A 19,682-nucleotide genomic window follows, 5' to 3' on the forward strand; every position below is an offset into this window, starting at 1 on the left:
TAGTTGCTCCATCTACTGGTAAATTGGAGAAACAACATATTGAACCAACAGCTTGTATTCAGTTGGGTCAGTCATGCTAGTTCTGAAAGCGTGGTGTTTATCCACGTCATGTCGGTTTTGTTTATTTCACCAGGAGTGAAAAATACAGATTTACATTTCCCCCGAAAAGATGACAAAAGTGTCAAACAGAATAAATGATTGACGTAGGGATTTCACCAACAGCAAACGGAGCCGACATCTACAGTCCCGCCCACGCCAGCGCTTCTGTCCAATCACAGCGCTCCCTCTGGCGGGGCGGGGCGGGACGGTTACATCCCCACCAAAAGGTAACAGGTTGCAGTCCCACCATAATGAACTTGTTGCTGCGTTAATTTGCGTGGGAGTTGTTGTTTTCCACCCACTTCTCTGCGGAGACTTTGATGGACGTCTGTGTGAAAACATCTGATTTGTCATCGGCATTACGGGAGGCGACGATCAAAGAGGAGCAGAGGACTAAATTCAGAAAAAGAGGTAAACTTTACGGTTGGTGTTGGACCTCTCTTTAGCCAGACGGCTAAACCAGACAGACACGACTTGTCTTGACAGTTTAGTTACAGCCTCCGTAACAGCGTCTCAGCCGCAGTGTGGCACTTGCTTCTTCGTTTCAGTCAGTTGTGTGTTAATTTGTGATAGTGTTGTGTCCCTGTCTGTGTGTTCAGTTTAGCTTGGTGGCTAACGATGTTTCGATAGACAGACAGGGACCTGAGCTACCAGCTAACGTTACTTCAGGATAACTGTTGGTATGTGTTGGAAAACAAATGTGAGAAATGTCTCTGTGGTCACTTATACGTCTGTGAAAGTAAAAAAAAAAAAAGTCAGCTGAATGAGGATTATTTTAAAGCCAAAGGAGTTTAAATGTAAGAGCAGTGTCAGTTCATGTTTATGTACAAGCCAAGATAAAGATAATTATATCTTAGTGTACACCTGTGCTGCTTGGGAATTTGTACATGGAAAAACTGTACACTGAGAAAAAGGTTTACCTCGCTGTTAAGGCTTCAAGGCTAAATTAAACCATATTCAAAGTTGTTAGAGACCTTAAATGGTGAAATAGGTAAACAAAAAAGAGTAAATAAGCCTAAAATGCAGTGAAATATGTATTGTACCTCTGCAGTACAAAGGAGCTCCTCAGCTCAGATGAAACTGATGACACAGGCGAGAAGAAGCAGCAGATTACAGTGTTGAAATGGGGACGGGCTCCTGAATGATATCATGAATTTCACTAATTATAGCACTGAACCTGCCAAACCACTGGCACAGTTTCATTTTCAAAACGTTGAATATGCTCAACTACGGACAAGCAGATAAAACTGCTCCAATGTTACAAGCAGTTATTACACTCAAGCATGAAGATAAAATGTCACAAATGATCAGCCTCACTCCCATTAACACACCCAGTCCCGTGTAAAGTGAGAAGAACGGGGAGAAACAAGTGTCAGGAATGTGGAGAAAGGGAGGGGCGTATTTAGGTGCTCCTAATATGGTGTCATGTGTGTACTATTTGGTAACACTGAAGTCTTTCTTTGTCATGCCAATGAACCCCATTAGATTAGAAAAGAGGAACAAATGGCTGTTTGTTTGAGTGTGAAAGAAGAGCAGTGGCAGGTTTGGACAGAGAGACTGACTGCAGGAGAGAGGATGAGGGTCTGGTTTTATGTCAAGAATGTAATTGAGAGGCGAGAGAATACTCTGAGGGCCGAGTGGCTGCCTGACTGTCCTTTCACAACAGAGAACTTGTGTTACTTATACCTTCATGTTTGTATTCTCCAGGTTATGCCTGTAAAACTTAATGATTCACTTGGAGGAAAAGGGCAGACTTTTACTGCATGCCCATGTCGACTTTATAGGATGCCATAAACTAGCTCTTAAAGAGTTAGTCCAATAATCAAATTGTTATTCAGCTGAAACAATCAGTTGCTGATTAATTTATATTCTTTTAAAAAGCCAAATATTCTCAAACGTGAGGAATAGATGCTTTTCTCTCTGTTTGTTGCCTGAAAGTCATTCTTGGCATTGGAAACAATAGTTTGACCTAAAAACATCTTACTCGAGCCAGCTGTTTTTACGTGTTTTCAGCCTCATCTCCCGCTCTTTCTCAGCAGAAAAACTGGTTCACTCAAGGAGTTTTCATCCTTGAGTTGCAATTTTTTTTTTTTTTTTTTTTGTCCGACTAAATTCAATATATATGTTTTACAAAGCAAATGGTTTGTGGTAGTAATGTTCAGACTCAGCTGTTTTGCAGTCAGTAACTATATCCATGTTTTGTCCACACATACTTACAACGCAGTATGTATTTATTATGACATACTATGAGGATAAATAAAGACATTGGGCAGGCAACTGTGTATACAGTCTTAGAATGATTTTTGGCTCAGTTAACCTCCACCCTTTGCTGCTATCTCTTGCTGTATTAGTTTTAGACCCGGCCAGAGATGAAGTGACCGCATGAACCGTGCGGACTCTATGAGTCAGCAGAGGCACTTGCACGATCCCACACGTTGCTGTTGTTTTATTTCTCTCCTCGCGCCCTCTAATCTCTAATTCTATTTCCCATTTTCATCTCGGATCTTAACAGGGAATCAGCTCCAATTCAATTTGCTCCGTGAGAATTCAATTTAAGGCCAGAGGCAGAGGGCCCGTCAACATAACTGCAGGGCAACAGAATCAAAAAGACCCACATAGACGTGACACAGCTGGGCAAGTAAGACTGAAAAGGCTAGTGTGCTGTTAAAGTCACATCCTGATACGAGACTGATTTAGAAACTTATGAAGCCTTGTAAAAAAAAAAAAAAAACACTAGAATGCCAAAACATTGTATTTTATTATCATTTAACATTTCCATTATTTACTAAATTATTTGTTTGATCTACAAAATGTCAGAACATGGCGATAAGTCAGAATTTTTCATCATCGTAATATCTTAAAGCCCAATGTGCTATCACCAGAGAGCTTGTTTTGTCCAAACATCCGCCCCAAACCCAAAGATCATCAGTTAACCATCACGAGAAACAGAAAAAGGAGCAAATCCTCGTGACTAAGAAGCCAAAATGATTACCATTCAATCACTAATTGTTCAATCCACTAACATTTCATGCATAGAGAATAAACACAATGTTTCTTTGAAATAACCAAAGCCATAACCTTAGATGTGAGTGGCATGTTAATTTCACAGTGGATTACAGAAAATCTTGTTTGATATCCTACTTTCAGTGTGGAAAAGGATGATTATCTTGGAGAGGTGTGGAAAGACATTAGCTTTGGGGTGAAACCTTAAAAGGGATGTATGGGGACCTCAATGTAGGTTATGAAACTAATGAGACTAATTGTAATCAGATAGACAGTGTGATGGAGAAGGGAGGGGGGGGTACTTTCTGCATTCTCAGAATTGTTGCCCTTATTTTCTGCCCCACATCAGCTGGACAATAGGATGGTTTTCCCCCCTCATCCCTGTCCCCCTCGGATCTGGCAGTGCGTCCTTCCTCTGTGACAAATCAAAAATGAAACTGATGAAAACATGCAGATGAATGAGGATATTCAGAGATGAAAATAAGATCTCTGCTTCACAGCTGTATTTCTGTAAGTTGGTTTGGCCTTCTCGGAGCTCAGACTCTGTCACATTAAGTTAGTGGATATTGTATTATGCATTTCTTGTGTAACACTTCTATCCCACCGTCGTCTGTGCTTGACATGTTTGCTTGACCTTGGTGTAAAGACAGCATGCTGCAGACTTTGCGCTCGACTTCACTAACTTGTTGTGACACGGTGCTTCCTCTGAGGTTTCCAAAGGGTGGAAAAGAATCGACTAACTCCACACATTCAATAAGTAGGTCTGTGTATGGACAATGCTCCTGCACCACAAGCGCACAGACACCTTCAAGGTCATCGATGTCATCTTGAATGATGTCACTTCCTTCATTGACAGGCCGGGCATTACCTCCCCCTGATCTTGCTCTGAAATTGTTTCATATATAAAGATTCATTTTCATAATGAGGACTATCGTTTTTCTTCTTGGCTCACTTTGCTGACAGTATTTTATTCACTTCTTTGTAAGAATAGCTTGGCAGGTTTCGTGCTGTGTCATACCGCTTCCAAAATCAGTAAAGAAATAAAAGAAAAATATGTGTGTAGGCCTTCAGTAATGTCTATATCAGGTCAGAACCGAGTTAATGTATTTAAATGGTTAGTTTTGTAGCCAGTCCTTTGTGTGTACGGGAGGCAGGCTTGTTCTCAGGAACTGCTTGACTTTGGATTTTATCACACAAAGCACTGATAAGAGAAGAAAAGTGGAGTGTTTTTTTTCTGTCTCTCACTTCACCCTTCCTTTGTGTCTCCCAACCCACTTTCTGTCTCTCACTTCGGAAAGCTGCGGCGAGGGAGTGAAAGGTGAAAGCAGAGAGGTCAGGAGGGAGTGCTGTAATAGTTTTAGAGTGAGTTTAATGAACCATACCATTGTTATGACATGGGGATGAAAATGTGACCTCACGCAAGGCATAAACAGACCGTCGATGTAATACCTGCAATACTCTCTTCAATTATTGCCAGAGAAGAATAAGATTGGCCGTGACTAAACCTTTCCATAAATACAGTCAGTGCAGGACAAATTTTAGAATGTCTCATAGTATGTTATCAAATTGTAGAAAAAGGGAGGATTAGGCAGTCAAGAAATTTAAAAAAAAGTGGAGAAAATGCACAGAGAAATAATGAAAAGAGCCATTACAGACGACTAGTTGCTATGGTACCTGTCTGTATTCAAGCTGTCAAAGTTTTGTTGAGGGAATTAGCTTTGGTATTTGGCTTTAAAAGTTCCAAAAGTTTGGAAAGGCTTAGCTGGTCCTCACAAGGGGAAAATGATATGTGGGTGTGTGCTCTCAGGTTAATGACTAATGGAGAGCACTGAGGACAAAGTCCACACAAGCAGTCAAGAGCCACAAACTAAGTGTTACTACCTATAAATCTGTGTCTGGTCAGAGAAAAGCAGTGTCCCTGAGCTTTTACATTTCAGCATTACTTCTTAATGTAGGTCCAGTGTCTCGGCATTCTTTGTTCGATTTCTTAATTGGAGGAATTTTTGAGGCTGATACTGATATTGATATTTTTATACATAAACAAGTAATCTTGATACACTGACCCCTTAGATGTGTTGTAGATTGAAAATGTCTGATTCGGATAAAAGCTGTGTGAAACATCTGAAGAAAAAAAAAATCATCTCACCGGTGAATTTCTGATGGAAAAACACATACACTGTCATAGTTGTTGAGATCAATCTTTAATAGCCTTAATGAGCTAATATCAGCTGATTTATTGACCTGGGCAGTTTATAGGTGTAGCTATACCTGTACGTTTTTCCAATATTAGTCATTTTTAGATACCACATGCAGAAATTATTTTTTTTTGCTTTAATATAATTTTACAATAATTGAATAATATAAGAAACCAGTTATAGCTCAGGTCTGAAGATTAACTTTACAGCAATATGGACAAAATCAAATCTCTAATATTTTTGGTCAATTACTTTGATATAAATTTTGCATTTATATTGTCGGGGTGGCTATAGGTGCTTTAACTAAATATTTATGAAATTAGATTTTTGATAAATAATCATCCGTCTTATGAATATAATGACAAAACGGGTAAAGGTAAATAAAAGAACAGTCTGGTAATTTCAGACAATTATATCACTTAATGCAGCCATTAAAACCAGACAACACTTATGCCACATCACAATATTATTATCAATATCCAAAATGTAAGCCAATATCCAGTATAATATCATATTAATTTAAAATCAATATATTACCCAGCCATTCATGTGTTCATGAAAAAATATAAGTTGCTGTGGACAAAAGCAAATGAAGTCGACCAAAACATCTGTATTTGGTTTAGGGGTATGCATTCGGGTTATGATAGTATCAGACTAAAGAAAATGTGTTGCCTGGTGGAGTAAATGATTAAAAATGTTGTGTATGCCCTAATCAATTTTTTTTTCATCCTCCTTCTTCTTCTCCTGCTCTCCGCTGTGTTACCAGCATGAGCACACCATCTTCAGGTCAGAAGACCCCAGTGGACTACGGTGTCCAGATCCGCTTCATCAATGATCCCCATGGTACAGGTGGAGGGCAGCCTGTTTCCCAGCCCAAGTCCAAGACTCAGAGCACCTCCAAATATGGTGTGGCAGTCAGGGTGCAGGGTATCGCTGGCCAGCCGTATGTGGTCTTAAAGGATGGACATAAGGGAGACTCATACGGAGTCCAGCTGAAGACCGAGTACCCTTCTGGCTATAGCAGCCTTCCCCGGAGAAGAGAGAAGGCTGAGCCAAGAACAGAGGGGGCGGATGTCGGAGAAGGAGGAGGGCAGGGAGGGGCACTACGTCGGGCACAGTCCCATGGGTCGCTGTTAGACAGGGATGGAGAAGACAGTGAGGATTTTCAGCTGTCGAGACCACCAGGGGATGGGAAGTCTGGTAGTTATGGGAATCTGGATGGAGGAATTGGAATAAGGGGTAGTGACAGAGAAGGGGGCATTGAAAGGAATATGTGGGATAGATCGTATCAGGCAGGGCAGGACAGGTCACTGGAGTCACTGAGGGACAGTCATTCTCACCCTGACCCTCCTCAACACACAAACGAGGTTCACTCTAATCAGAGGCACACTGGTGTTAACAGAATGATAAACAGGTTTGATGGTGGCCAGCAGAGAGGCCTCCTTCCTGCACAACAGCAACATCCCAGAGCTACACCTCCTCTCCTCACCACCAACCCCTACACCTCACCTCCGTCCTCAACTCACAGCAGTTTGGGACGCAACCAGTGGACTTCAGTGGAGCCACCACAGACTACCCTGACAGAGGTACAAGTAAGAATTACATTTTTTCCGGTTGGGTATTACAGCCTATTTTATAGTGAACTCGAAAACACAACAAAGCATGCAACATTGCAAGAGTAGCTTTCTGATCTATGTCTTAAGGTGACCCCTGACCTTTTGCTGGACCAGGGTCAGAGTGCAGAGATGAGCAGTGAGGAAGAGCAGGTCATGAAGACCATATACAACATCCTGAGACAAGGGTGTGTATCAGTTATCCTGCACATTGAGATTTATTCAGCTTTATGAAGTATTCATGAATATTAAAAGTGAATAAAGCCATTGACTATTTTCACCTTCCTCAGGACCAAAGAAAATGATGTTGTCATCAGACACAAGGCCAAGATGATCTTTCAGAAGATTCAGAGCCTTAAGGTTTGTTCTTTTTGAAGTTATTGGATTCTGTGAGGAGTTTTTCAGCTGTTTAATGAAGAGACAGTTTACTCTTATGTCTCCCCTTACACTCTTGTCTTTCACAGCCTAGAGAAAGCCCTAGAGAAGAGTGGGTGAGAGAAAAAGGGGAGCTTGAGGCAAAAATGGCTAAACTGCAAACTGCCCTGCAGGAAGAAAGGAGGGTAAGTGGAGCAGAGAAGAGAATATTAGGAGGCAGAGGTGTCTTATGACCTTCAGTCATATGACCTTCAGTCATAAGACAATGTTAGCCTTCTTTATTCCCTTTTTAATGCCTCAAAAACAAAGTTTGAATAGGTGTCACTCTTCAATGCTCAACCTTTATGGAGGGAAGAGAAGGAGAAAGACGAAGAGAGAATGCGCGCTGGAGTTTTGGTTGGTTACTCTCTTAATCGAGCTGGCCGACTGGAACCGACTGCCACCGGAGGATATTAACATTTAGAGAGTAACGTGCCAAATTAACTCAACTCTATAAATCCATGGATCACATCGAGTGCCACACATAAACATCCGTCCACGTCTCCTCGAAATGAGAGCAGTAAATGCCACTGAAGGAAATAGATTCACCAACCAAACTGGTTAGTTGAGAGGAGGAAACTTTCCTCAGAGTTGTTATGCCTCTCTAACCAGGAGGGCTGGGGGGTTCATTTGAGTGTGCTTCAGATTAATCCTCCCGATTAATCCTTAAAGCTGTGTGGTCTGGTCTGAGTTGCTCACACGCACACAATAATCTAACTTCAATAATGACTTGTTATATATTGGTTTAAGGATGCCGGGTAGGTCCTAATCTCTAATAGCTCCTAAAAACTTAATCCCTTATATATATCAATCGGGGGCCAAATGCAAGTCTGCCTTAGCGTTTCCTAAAAGTGCATTGTTTATTCCAGCAGAGCCACCTGATGTCTTATGTTTCACCGCTCTCATTTATTCATCATGTCTGCTTGTGTGTAGGACTCTGTTAGCAATTCTGATCCCGCTCTGAAAGCTGAGCTCGAGTCCTGTCTGGATGAAAATCTGCAACTCCAGGAGATGCTGGACCGCAAGAAAAAAGAATTAAATGAAACACAATCAGAGTGAGAACACAACACACACACACACACACACACACACACACACACACACACACACACACACACACACACACACACACACACACACACACACACACACACACACACTCAAACACACAGACGGAGGGAAGCAGGAAGGGTACCATTATCTGTGAGCTAGGAGTGAGACAGTCCCACGAAACAAGCAGCTACTGTAACTTATTCACAAGACAAACAACTATGTCAGTCATTTGAATTCAGAGAATCATTCACGGGTGTGTGTATGTTGTTTTTTTTTCCTCACAGGCTGACTCAGCTGCGAATGGATCGGGAGAATGCAGAGACTCGGGTCAGAGAGATGGAGGACCAGCTGGCTGAGTTTCAAGATGAACTGAGAAGAGAAAACAGCAACAAGACGGTACCACAGACACATGGTCACACAAACACGCGCACACAGATTTATCTCACCCCGCTATTGGATTTTGTTTTACAAATAAGACTCAAATCTAGAGTAAATACTTTCTTATAATAGCATTTTTATCATTCAGGATCCTATTTACAGGTTGAATAAGCCTTGACTGTTAAAAGCAACAATAACTTTTAGGTTGTACAGGGCGGAGTAATCAAATGTTGATACTGTATATTCCTTGTGTGTGCAGGACTTGGTGTCTTGTCAAGCACAGCTGATAGAGGTGTGCCAGCTGAAACAGAAGCTGGAGGAGACACTAAGACAGAGAGGGAGGGAGCTTACAGCTTTGAAAGGCGCTCTGAAGGAGGAGGTGGCAACGCATGACAAAGAGATCGAGGCGCTCCGAGAGCAGTACAGCGCTGACATGGAGAAGCTCCGTGGCAGCATGGAGCAGGTGTCTGAGGTGTGTGACGCTCAGATTATCCAGCTGAACATCTCACATATTTGACATGTTTCTGAGCTGGAGACAAAAGTGGGCAAACCAGGCTCCCAGTGAGAGAAACTTCATGGCAAAACTCCTAGAAACCCCTTCTACATGCTTCTAAGTTTTGTCCTTTGCAATGACAACCAGTATTTTTTCGGGCAGCGGCCTGTTCCACAATAGTGTTCCGCAACTACTTCACGCAGTTGAAGAATGGTGCCAGCATCCTGTATCCTAAATTATTGTCATTTTGAAATTACAGAGCAGTTTGCAATTTCTACAATTTAAGATGAGAGATGACGCCTGCACATTGCAAATTTCATAAAGCCGGGCCCTGAATATCTTCCGATTCAGTTTAATTCATTTCGATTCTTAATGATTCAGTCACATCAGATAAATACCAATGTTGCATAAAGACATTCTCAGAATTTATCCAAGAAACTTCTATTTTTTTCAACATTCAAGAAATGAGGCACACTGTTGTTTCCTTGGATCAAAATTGCACTTTGTACTCTGAATTGTAAACAGAATTCCCATAAATAAGTGTTGACCAAGCAGTCTACAATTCACTAAAAACACACTGCATAAAAATGCCAGCGATAGAATACAACATGGTGTCAATTCTTCTGTCTTCTACTTAAGTCTCACGCAGGGATTGAGGCTGAGCGGCAGCGTGTAAATGCATCAGTTCGCTCATTGCAGCAGCAGTTGGAGGACTGTAGAGATGAGAGCAGCCACTGGATGGAGCAGTTTCATGGCACCAGAGACGATCTTCGAACAACAAAACAAGAGTGAGTCTATAGACTTAACAATTCAAATGTAACCATTGAATTGTTTACAGAGTTTATTCATCATTACTTGCGTGGCTTCGCGGTTTCCAATGTTTACCTGGACATGGATTTTGTCACCGTCTTTCATGGTTTGATTTGGCACTTACTTCACTACTAATAATGTGTTTTCCATTTTTTTTCTCTCTCATTCTACCTGGTAAATGTTTCTCCCTCTCTCTGTCAGAGAGCCACCGAGCAACCCTGAAACACAGTGAGAGTCATTAATTAAACAGCATTTGTGTTTAGATGTGTAGACGTGGCTAACTGTGCTAACAGCTGTCTGTGTAGTGCCGAGGCCATTCACAATCCATTCGCCTAATTCATGACTTTTAGCCCTAATTCATCACTGGGGTTCTGTTTTTACACAAGTGTGTGTGACCAAATATGGATGATATTCATTTTAGTTAATGAGTCCCAGTTTGAATGTGGACAGTATTGTTGCTGATTACAAGCTACAGCTTTGAGCTTCAGGAAATTATATCTTTAAATTATTCACCGTGTTCATACAGTGAATTCAATCACTTTCAACACTTTATGTAATCATATAAGATGCAGATGAGTGGTGTGGATGGTCTTATATTTATGTCTGTATTTAGCAAAAAAACATCGTAGATTTCTTTTATGTGATATATCTGACGGTAATGTGGTCAAAAGGAATGGTGATTTATTTCGTGTTATTTGAAGAATAAATAATCAGCTATTTTTCCATTCACTACCCCAGAGTAAATTATGATCACTTATGAGGCACAAGTACAATCCGTCTACTGCTGATCAGATAATGAAGCAGTACTTCGAATAACCTAATGCTCCGAAATGTTGAGATTGGCTGTGCGTGTATGTTTCGCAGACTCCTGCAAGCCCGTCTGGAGAAAGAGGAATTTGAGGAGGAACTAAAGGAGCTCCAGGAGAAAGTGAGCACCATGACAAAACAGATGCAAGACCCCAGCCAGACGCAGACTCTCAACCAGGTGCAGTAAACATGCCCTAAATTCCACATCATCACTGATGCACTGGTGAATGACCTGTTTAACAAAAGTCAGGCACTTCAACCAGCAAGCTGTAAAATTTCTGTTCAGGAGCTCCAGCGATGCAGCGCTGATCTGCAGAAGGCAAAGTCTGCGCTGGAAAAGCAGAGGACGGAGTTTGACAGGAAGGTCATGGAAGTCATCTCCATAAAAAAGTCTCACCAGAACCAGGAGGCTGAACTGAAGTATGAAATTGACAGACTAAAGGACCAGTTACAGAGGGCCAAGGACGACTGTGCTAAAGCCCAAGAGAAAAATAAACAGGTGGGTTTAATCTCACAGTTAAGGGCTGAAACATCCTAAAGGGAGCGTAGACCTCCATCAAGGCCGACAGTCCACTCTGCTGTAATTTTCTGTAACCGCAACTACTATACATGACTGAATAGATCCAAAACTACCATTAGAATGATGTCAGCTGTTGTTCCGGTTCTCCCCTATGAAACCGCTGTCCCCTGAGTGCTTCATAATGACTGCTTTCTGTATTCAGTTTGACCAGAGAAACATTTAAACATCTGACACGCTGAGCAGGAGAGAGAAGGAAAAACAGGGAGAGAACAAAGTAATTGCTAACTGCTCAGCTTGTGCACCCAAAAAAGCACATTTGGTATCAAATTAGCCAGAAATTTTGCAACACAGGTGCTTGAATAGAGCATGTCTTACAAATCGAAATTGTAAGAGAGATTTAGTGTTGGTGATCGACTATAAATCCGCGAACAGCAGCACTGCACAGTGATAACAACAGGAAGTGACACAATAAGCTTTCCATGATGTCGGATGCAAATTGCAGGATCCAGGAATAACTTGTATGGGATTAAGTGTGCCAAATGGCCCATTTTACAATGTTAATGAAAGTAAAAAATTATTAATAGACCCGCCCGGTGAACTCGATCCATTTCAAAATTGAAAAGGGGTTACCTGACTAGCACAAAACAGTGTGATGTGTATTTGATGCTGATAGCATGATGAGATTTGCATTTGAATTTTTGAATGGTTATACAAAGACAACTCTTGGTTGTATCCCTCCTTTGTCTTCCTTGCTATAGCTCCCAGACCCAGCCACCATGTCAGAGCTAGAGCAGAAACTTGTCGAAGCACAACGTGAAGCTGACCAGCTCAAAGAGAAACTCTCATCAGCTGAGGAGGAACTGGATATCAGTAAAACACGTCTGAGCAGAGCTCAAATGGACATGAACTCACTCCAAGAGATCCAGCAGGAGCAGGAGGCGTCCAACACTCGTCTCAAAGAGAGACTCTCGAGATTAGAGGTAGGGTTGTTAAGGTTACATCCTTTCAAACAACACCATCCAACTCAGGGTGTGTGCAGATACCCTGAAAGCAGTAGACATCCAAGCATAACTGGAAATCCTATGTGGTTTAGACTCAGCTGCAGACCAGAGCTACAGAGAGCTCAGAGGCTGAGCTGGCTCTCGACACTGAGGTGAGAGGCCTGAGATCTGAGCTAGATGAGGCCAAGAGAAAAGCTTCCAGACTGAGCCAGGAGCACCAAGAACTCGTCCTACGTCTGGAGGATTTAGAAAAGGACAAGGAGACACTCAAACAGACCATCAGCCAGCTGGAAGAGACCAAACGACAGCAGGAGAGAGCTCTGGAGAAACTCAACAAAGAAGTAAGAATGATAGATCTGTTTTATGCCTTTGCGAATGATGAAAGCCTGTGCAGCTTTGATTGTCCTCGCTGCTCATTGGAGAATACACAACACAACAAATTCATACTCTTTTTGTTTTGACTTGTCTCCCCTTCACCTCCCTGTCAGCATGACTCTCTGACTGTGTCCTCAAAAGAGGAGTCGCAGGCTTTCAGGGTTCAACTGGAGGAACAGAGAGAGAGAGCACGCAAGGAAATGCAGGAGGCGCAACGTCACGGAAAGGACGCTCAGTCTGAGCTGGAAAGAAACCATATAAATCTCAGGAGACTGGAGGAAGAAGTGGGTTTGTTTTTTGAATGTTTGAGTGAATGCTTTGTCTCGTGCTCAGCCTATGATTTCAATAATTTTGACATATCATATTCATGAAGCATGCTTGGCTGATTTGGAATTTGGAAAACAACAGGAGGAACATTCAGTGTGGCATTCCTGTGTCTGATATTATGATGAATTTGAATAGATGTCACGACAGAAGAAAGAGCTGCTGCTTGCATGTGAGGAGAGAGACAACCACCAGCTGGATAAGGAGCTTCTCACCAACAGATTGCGCCACCTAGAGGGAGAGAAAGAGGCCAGCAAAAATGGCTGCAATGAGAAAACCCGGGAGATCCGAGTCTTGGAGGTAAGATGCTCGGTGTGAACTGTGACTATTAATAGTTCTGCTCATCATACACTGACTGTGGCAGTGTGCAAATTTTACTTAGATTTGATTTTTGACTTTATTGATCCCACAGTGGGGAAATTCGGGCATTACAGCAGCTTAGAAAGAACAAAAAGGTGCACACAATATCAAAAAGAGCAGTGAATAAATACACCCGCAGACTACATACACAAAAAAATAAATACAGTTTGGGATGAATGGAAAAAGTGACCAGTGCAATAAAAATCAAATGAATATTGCCACATTATTTTATGGTGACACATCTTTATATTTCTTTTGTCTACCCATCATCAAGATTTACAGATTAGCATGTAGATTTATGTGCTGCACATAACCTCAATCAATTTTAAATAATTATGATGAAAATTAGCCGTGTGACTTGTTTATTTTTTTATGACACAGTCTTTTTCCTCTTCTCTGTCAGGATAAGCTGAAGCGTGTGGAGTTGGAGCTGGACGAGGAGAAAAGCAGCGTGGAGATGCTGACAGACCGATTTGCCCGGAGCAGAGACCAGATCGATCAGCTGCGCTCTGAGCTCATGCAGGAGAGATCCTCCAAACAGGACCTGGAGCTGGATAAGGCCGCCATGGAGAGACACGTATGTCCACGTACACCACGTTTGTGCTTGTCATCGCTAGAAACCGAATTCTTCATTTAAGTACACTTTTTACTTTTGCACTTCTGTATTCTCACTCCAGTTAAAATTGCAGCCTTTAGGGGAAATTCCAACACCTCTGCTGACCTTTCACTTGAATGTATTTTTAGTGTTGTTGAACTGCTGTCTGTGCGCGTCTGCCCTTGCAGCTGAAGGAGCTGCGGGGTCGTGTGGCTGACATGGAGGGCCAGACTCGCTCTTCAGCAGGACTCTCCCAACTGGAAAACAATATCCAGGAGCTGGAAGAACGCCTGCGTGGTGAGGAAAGGTACAGGAAACATGCTGGGACACATTTTTTTCACCCTTTGTTTGACAAATGAATATTTCAAATGTTTTTGTATAGAATCCACTAAAATTCAGAGAATGCCATTTTTTATTTTTATATATTTTGGGTGTGGCACCAGTGTAGGTTTTTGTCATCACACATTTTGTATGCCTCTGCGTGGCAATACCAGTGGTTGAAGGCATTGTGTTTTCGGGTTGACTGTCTGTCCAAATTGGGAAATTTCTTCAAATTTGGCACAAATGTTCACTTGGATTTAAGGATGAACTGAATAGATTTTGCTAGTAAAAAAAAAAAATCAAAGGTTACTATGACACCCCTCACCCCACCAAATACATTTGTGGCCGTAACCCAAGAATTAATATGACAAAATTTCACACAAATGTTTACTAGGATAATATTATGCAGTGATTATATTTTATATATCCAAAAGGTCAAAGGTAAACTTCACTGTAAGATCATGATGTTCTGCACTTTTTTGGCCATTATTTAACACCATAACTTTGGAACAGTAGGGGAGATTCTGACCATATTTAACATTTGGTCAGACACTGACTTATTGACACTAATCTTGGGTGTTCACCTTAAAACTGTGCTGATTGTATAGTCATCAGAAACTTTTAATTTGGGTTCCTGTTTATCAAATCAAAGGGAGTTTACTTGGGAAGCATGCAACAGTCTGTTTCATATTAATGCTGTTAAAATCCGACTAGCTACAAAGTGGCTTCACAACAGCAATGACTTGGCCAGTGTTTTGCTCAAGGGCATCTTGGCAGTAGCCCAGATGGGGAGCTAATCGTTACCACGCTTACAGTATATGTCCTGCATGCTTTCTTCATCTGACGTAAAGAGAGAAGAACTCTGTGTTGGCATCACAACGTCGTTTGGAGAGGAAACTAAAAGACCTCAATATGACGCTGGATGAGGAGAGACAAACACAATCTGAACAGAGAGACCAGGTATAAACATTCATCATGTACTAAATGTTAATGTTGAAATTTATTTAGAGACACAAGAAGACACCAACTTCACATGTACAGTCAAAACGCACTTAAATCGAATGTTGGGTTGCAGCTTGTTCTGAGAGTGAAGGCGCTGAAGAGGCAAGTGGATGAAGGTGAGACGGAGCTGGAAAGGATAGATGGACTGAGAAGAAAAGCTCAGAGAGACATGGAGGAACAGTTGGAGCTTAAAGAGGCCTTGGAGGCCAGAGTCACAGCACTGGAGACTGAACTCAAGTAAGCATGTCCCTTACTTTGTCTCCTTATTTTTGTGTCTCTTCTAGTTTGTTACTCACTGCGAGCTTTTGGTAACAATTATGCAAGACACTTCCTGGCAGCCAGATTATCACAGCGGTATTTGTGTGTATGAGGGAGTGAGTAACAAAGAGACACTATCTTCTCCTCCTCCTTGTGTCACAGAGTGAATACAACTGTATGTAAATGACGCCATTATCAGTAAACCCAGATTCTTCAGCTGTGACACACAGATACAGACACCTGGTAGAGATTCACACAAACCCCTCGAGGTGCAGTATTTCGCAGTGTGATGTGGGTAAAACATACCAGCAATCACCCACGAGTGAAGAGGGTATTTCATTATCATCATCTCATCAAGTAAAATGGTGCATTACTCATCGACCTCAGGGGAAATTAAATTACAAACATGCTCCAACTAAGACCAGGGAAATGCATGTTATTTTCTTATATTACCAGCAGAGGGAGTGCTACGACCACCCCTTTCAGGATAATTACCTTTGACTGTGCAGACCTGCCAAATAGAGAAAAAAATATAAAGAATACTTTTGTGATAGACAACCGACAACAACAGTGACCATGAAAAGTGAATATTATGATGTTTATGTCTCACAGGAGGAAAACTCAGACAACCATACGCCCAGCTTTGGATTCCTCAGCCCACAGCTCGGACGATGACGACAGCCTGTACGACACCTCCACCATCACCTCCATCCTCACTGAGAGCAACCTTCAGACCAGCTCATGTTAAAGCAGCACTTAATTTTGCATTAGAAAGGTGGGGAAATATACAGTAACACTGCCAGGGCAAAAATAGAGGGAAATGTAGATAATGTTCTTTGTAGATGGGGCATAAAGACAAAAGGCTGAACGGTATGCACTACAGACAATGGCTGGTGGGAGGGGGGCGGGGGTAGATGACCTACTATAGAGGTTAACAGGAGAATGATTTTCCAGACCAGAGTCAATGGAAGGAAACAAAACATCCTCAATATTTCAGGGAATTTTCTTCAGCTTACAGTATGCTCAGTTGTACTCCACAGTATAGCACAGCACAGTACAGTTGGAACAGCTCCATTTCATGCACATAGAAGAATTCCCAACATAAGGCCCAACACAAGGTACTCTAGCATACAAACACTCTACCAGTAACAAAGTAAATGGATCGTTAGGAGAGAAATGTAGCTGGAAACACATAAGTAGAGTATAATTGTTGCATTTTGTGGTACCATATGAGTCAGACCATTTCTGGGATGAGACTCTGGGTCAAGCACTTAATGTTACCAAGTCTGGCTGTGACTGAATACTCTCACTGTTTCCTGGTGTAGACCGTTCAGATGGGGGACTTTAGTTTTTAAACAGCCATCACTTGACTAAACTGATGAACTGTGAACTCAACGATGCACAGAAATGAAGTAACACTACTGGAAAAACTAGGACCAAACATTGAGATTAAGTGCATTATTGATAGTCACAAGTAATTTAATACTACACATAATATTCTTATTTTGTCTCAGTTAATTTACTAACATAACCAAATGTAATGTTTGAGTATTGCACATTGTTCTGACTGAATGAAATCTGTATTTTGTTAACTGAAAGTTAAAAAAAAACTAGTGCTTGCATATATTTTGGTTTGGAACAAGAGTTTACTCCACCAATCAGTCTTTAATGTCACATAATAGACAGGAATGCTGCATTTTATCAAAGGATGACAAAAGTAGCATTTCAATTGGATTCTCTAGGGCAGGATCACAAATTCTGCTTCCAACCTAATATTAAATGGTACAAAGGTTTTGATTAAAATTACTAGGTATGTCTTTTTTCACTGTATCTGTGGCACTTCTTGTAAAACGTCTTTTATGGTTTGTAAATGAGGACAGAGCTGTCTGCTCATAAAATATTTTTTTTGGGCAGAATATGAAATGTGAAAGTAGTTATTTTGATTTTAGTAAAAAAAACAGCCAAAATATCTTCTGTCAGCTCAAAACTTCAAAGTGTGTTTGTAGAAGCTGCACAATTTCTATGCATTTCCTTTATATTAGGTCACCGAAACGTATATATACAACTGTCATTTAATTACAATGCCTTATAATTGTTTAAAAAAAAAAATCATTTGTAATTGACATATTTTTGTGTAAAGAGTATTTAACATTTGTAGATTGTTTTGTTTTTTGGAGCTGAATTTGTGAACAGTTTGAACAATCAGTAAAGTTAAAATTGCAATACATTTTTCTGCCATGTAATATTTGTCCAGATCTTTTCAGTTAAACTGGAAAATGGCACTGAATATGATTTGTTAGATGTTAGATTTAAAGATGGTGGCATATTCTATAATTGTTGACTGAGAAAAGTTCACACTGACTGTACTTAAATAAATCTTTTTTTCTATTGAGCAATAATTTAGCAACAATAAATGTATTAAGTTAAATTGGTACATCTTTGTCCTGTCATAATCTGAATTTTATTTAACTGCTTTTATTTTTGGCACTTCCCTTTGCCAGGAGGAGTCAAATTGGCTTTCAGCCCACTGAAGTATAAGTTTACAACGGAGATTTGTAACCTGCTTCAGTAAATTTCTCTGGAAGGGCAATTGACTTCATTGGAAGAGCTCGCTGTTGGAGGAAGTCAATAAATATTCCACGTATAAGTCAAAGTGCAGTAATGCTCAAAGCAAAACCTAACATGTATTTCAGAGTTCTCTATTTAGTTTCTCTTGTAAAAATAACAACATATGGGATTTATTTGTCGCCATACACAAGAGCCGCAGCACCTCTCCTCTAAATAAAAGTTATACGTAGAACGTGATGGACAGAAGCTACCAACTAACTTGTATCAAATCATCCCGATAATCTATGCAGAAACACATCCATGCATCATTTGATAAATAATATATCTGATACCCTTCCATTGTTTGAAGACGTACATATGGGACTATTTCAAAAGATAGACGATAATAGAGATGGTCATGTTTCTATTTTGGCTGCAGGGCCATGCTTCTCTGGAATAAGAGGTTGTTATCTAATCCTGAGTTGCGTATTGCCAAGTGAGCCATTCTGTGGCCCCTACAGCAGCTGATTAAGCCCGTTGTATTTATTATCACTGCCAAAATAGATGACAAGGTCTGTGAATGTGTCCAGTCTGATTCCCAATCTGTATTCAAACGTGTTTTGAACAGACAAATAGTTGAGGTGCAGCAGGTAATCCGCAGGTGTAACTTAACAACTTTGACAACACGCCTTCCTTCCATTTGGTTTCAGCTGTGCCAAGGCTCTATACGGACTCAGTGGCATGAATGTTAATAACTACACATGTGCTTCTCTGCTATGGGAAAATGTCTGCAGGCTAAAACTTAGATAGTCTGTTCTTTATTTCTATCGGTACGCGGATTTGTGTGTCTTGATTTAACATCCCGGTAGTTTGATATCTTCTCACAAGCACAGGCCTTCCCACCACCCAGTGGGGAGACAACTATCCTTCCTGCGTGGACCCTGTGGAGAGTGGCAGACAACATATTTGCTCACTGTTGCTGGAGACAAATTGAATTAGGGCCCAAGCATTGAAGGTGCGAATGCCCTATTGTTATCCAAGCAATTATTATGATTCTGAGTAAACAACTGCATTTTTGGAGGCTTTATTATACTCAAAAACTCGTGAAATTTGGTACACCCATCTCTCCTGGCAAAATTTTTTGTATTTTAGTAGAATCGCGAGTGGCCGTGGCTAAATGGCTCGCTAGCGCCCCCTTAACAGATGCCTCGGCGGCTCCATTTACTTACATGCACAAAATTCGGTGGACATGTACAAAAAAATTACACTGCACCATTACGTCAACTCAACAGGAAGTCCACCATTTTGAATTTAGTCGCCATTTTTGGCGATTCACACATGTACTTTAACGAACTCCTCATTCAGATTTTGTTCGGACCGACTTTAAATTAAAAGTTATCATGAGAATTTGTTTTCATCGATCGGGGTGCCCGTGGCGTGGCAGCCAAAAAGTGATCCAAAAGTCATACTATTTTTTTTTTTTAAGTTGTAATGATAGGGGAAATCAAACCCCA

At 41.1% G+C, this 19,682-nt stretch overlaps 1 protein-coding gene across 5 annotated transcripts; it reads left to right on the plus strand.

Annotated features, from left to right (window-relative positions):
- Nucleotides 1-325: 325 nt before the first annotated feature.
- On the plus strand, nucleotides 326-18,055 carry LOC138619458 (cingulin). Of its 5 annotated transcripts, none has more exons than XM_069695946.1 (21): nucleotides 326-510; nucleotides 6,064-6,889; nucleotides 7,001-7,098; nucleotides 7,201-7,270; nucleotides 7,375-7,470; nucleotides 8,258-8,379; nucleotides 8,662-8,773; nucleotides 9,015-9,227; nucleotides 9,888-10,036; nucleotides 10,260-10,286; nucleotides 10,923-11,043; nucleotides 11,152-11,364; nucleotides 12,144-12,365; nucleotides 12,479-12,727; nucleotides 12,875-13,045; nucleotides 13,224-13,385; nucleotides 13,849-14,022; nucleotides 14,229-14,347; nucleotides 15,213-15,321; nucleotides 15,437-15,600; nucleotides 16,234-18,055. In XM_069695946.1, exons 2-21 carry the CDS (start codon nucleotides 6,065-6,067, stop codon nucleotides 16,367-16,369), a joined length of 3,552 nt encoding a protein of 1,183 aa, XP_069552047.1. In that variant the 5' UTR covers nucleotides 326-510; nucleotide 6,064; the 3' UTR covers nucleotides 16,370-18,055. The 5 variants fall into 5 exon arrangements, with proteins under 5 accessions (XP_069552047.1, XP_069552051.1, XP_069552049.1 ...); XM_069695950.1 differs by having other exon boundaries at nucleotides 7,028-7,098; XM_069695948.1 differs by having other exon boundaries at nucleotides 6,064-6,883.
- The last annotated feature ends 1,627 nt before the right edge of the window (nucleotides 18,056-19,682 follow it).

The sequence above is a fragment of the Brachyistius frenatus genome, unplaced genomic scaffold (genome assembly GCF_029030835.1).
Source record: "Brachyistius frenatus isolate BFR_SWC_R1_liver_20210118 unplaced genomic scaffold, ASM2903083v1 Contig_20, whole genome shotgun sequence".
Lineage (NCBI taxonomy): Eukaryota > Metazoa > Chordata > Actinopteri > Embiotocidae > Brachyistius > Brachyistius frenatus.

Excerpts from the sequence above, each read along its gene's own strand:
- LOC138619458 (XM_069695946.1), top strand. The coding sequence starts at position 6,065 with ATGAGCACACCATCTTCAGGTCAGAAGACCCCAGTGGACTACGGTGTC. Across the intron at positions 10,037-10,259 it reads CTTCGAACAACAAAACAAGA|AGAGCCACCGAGCAACCCTG; the intron begins GTGAGTCTATAG and ends TCTCTCTGTCAG. Across the intron at positions 15,601-16,233 it reads GCACTGGAGACTGAACTCAA|GAGGAAAACTCAGACAACCA; the intron begins GTAAGCATGTCC and ends TATGTCTCACAG.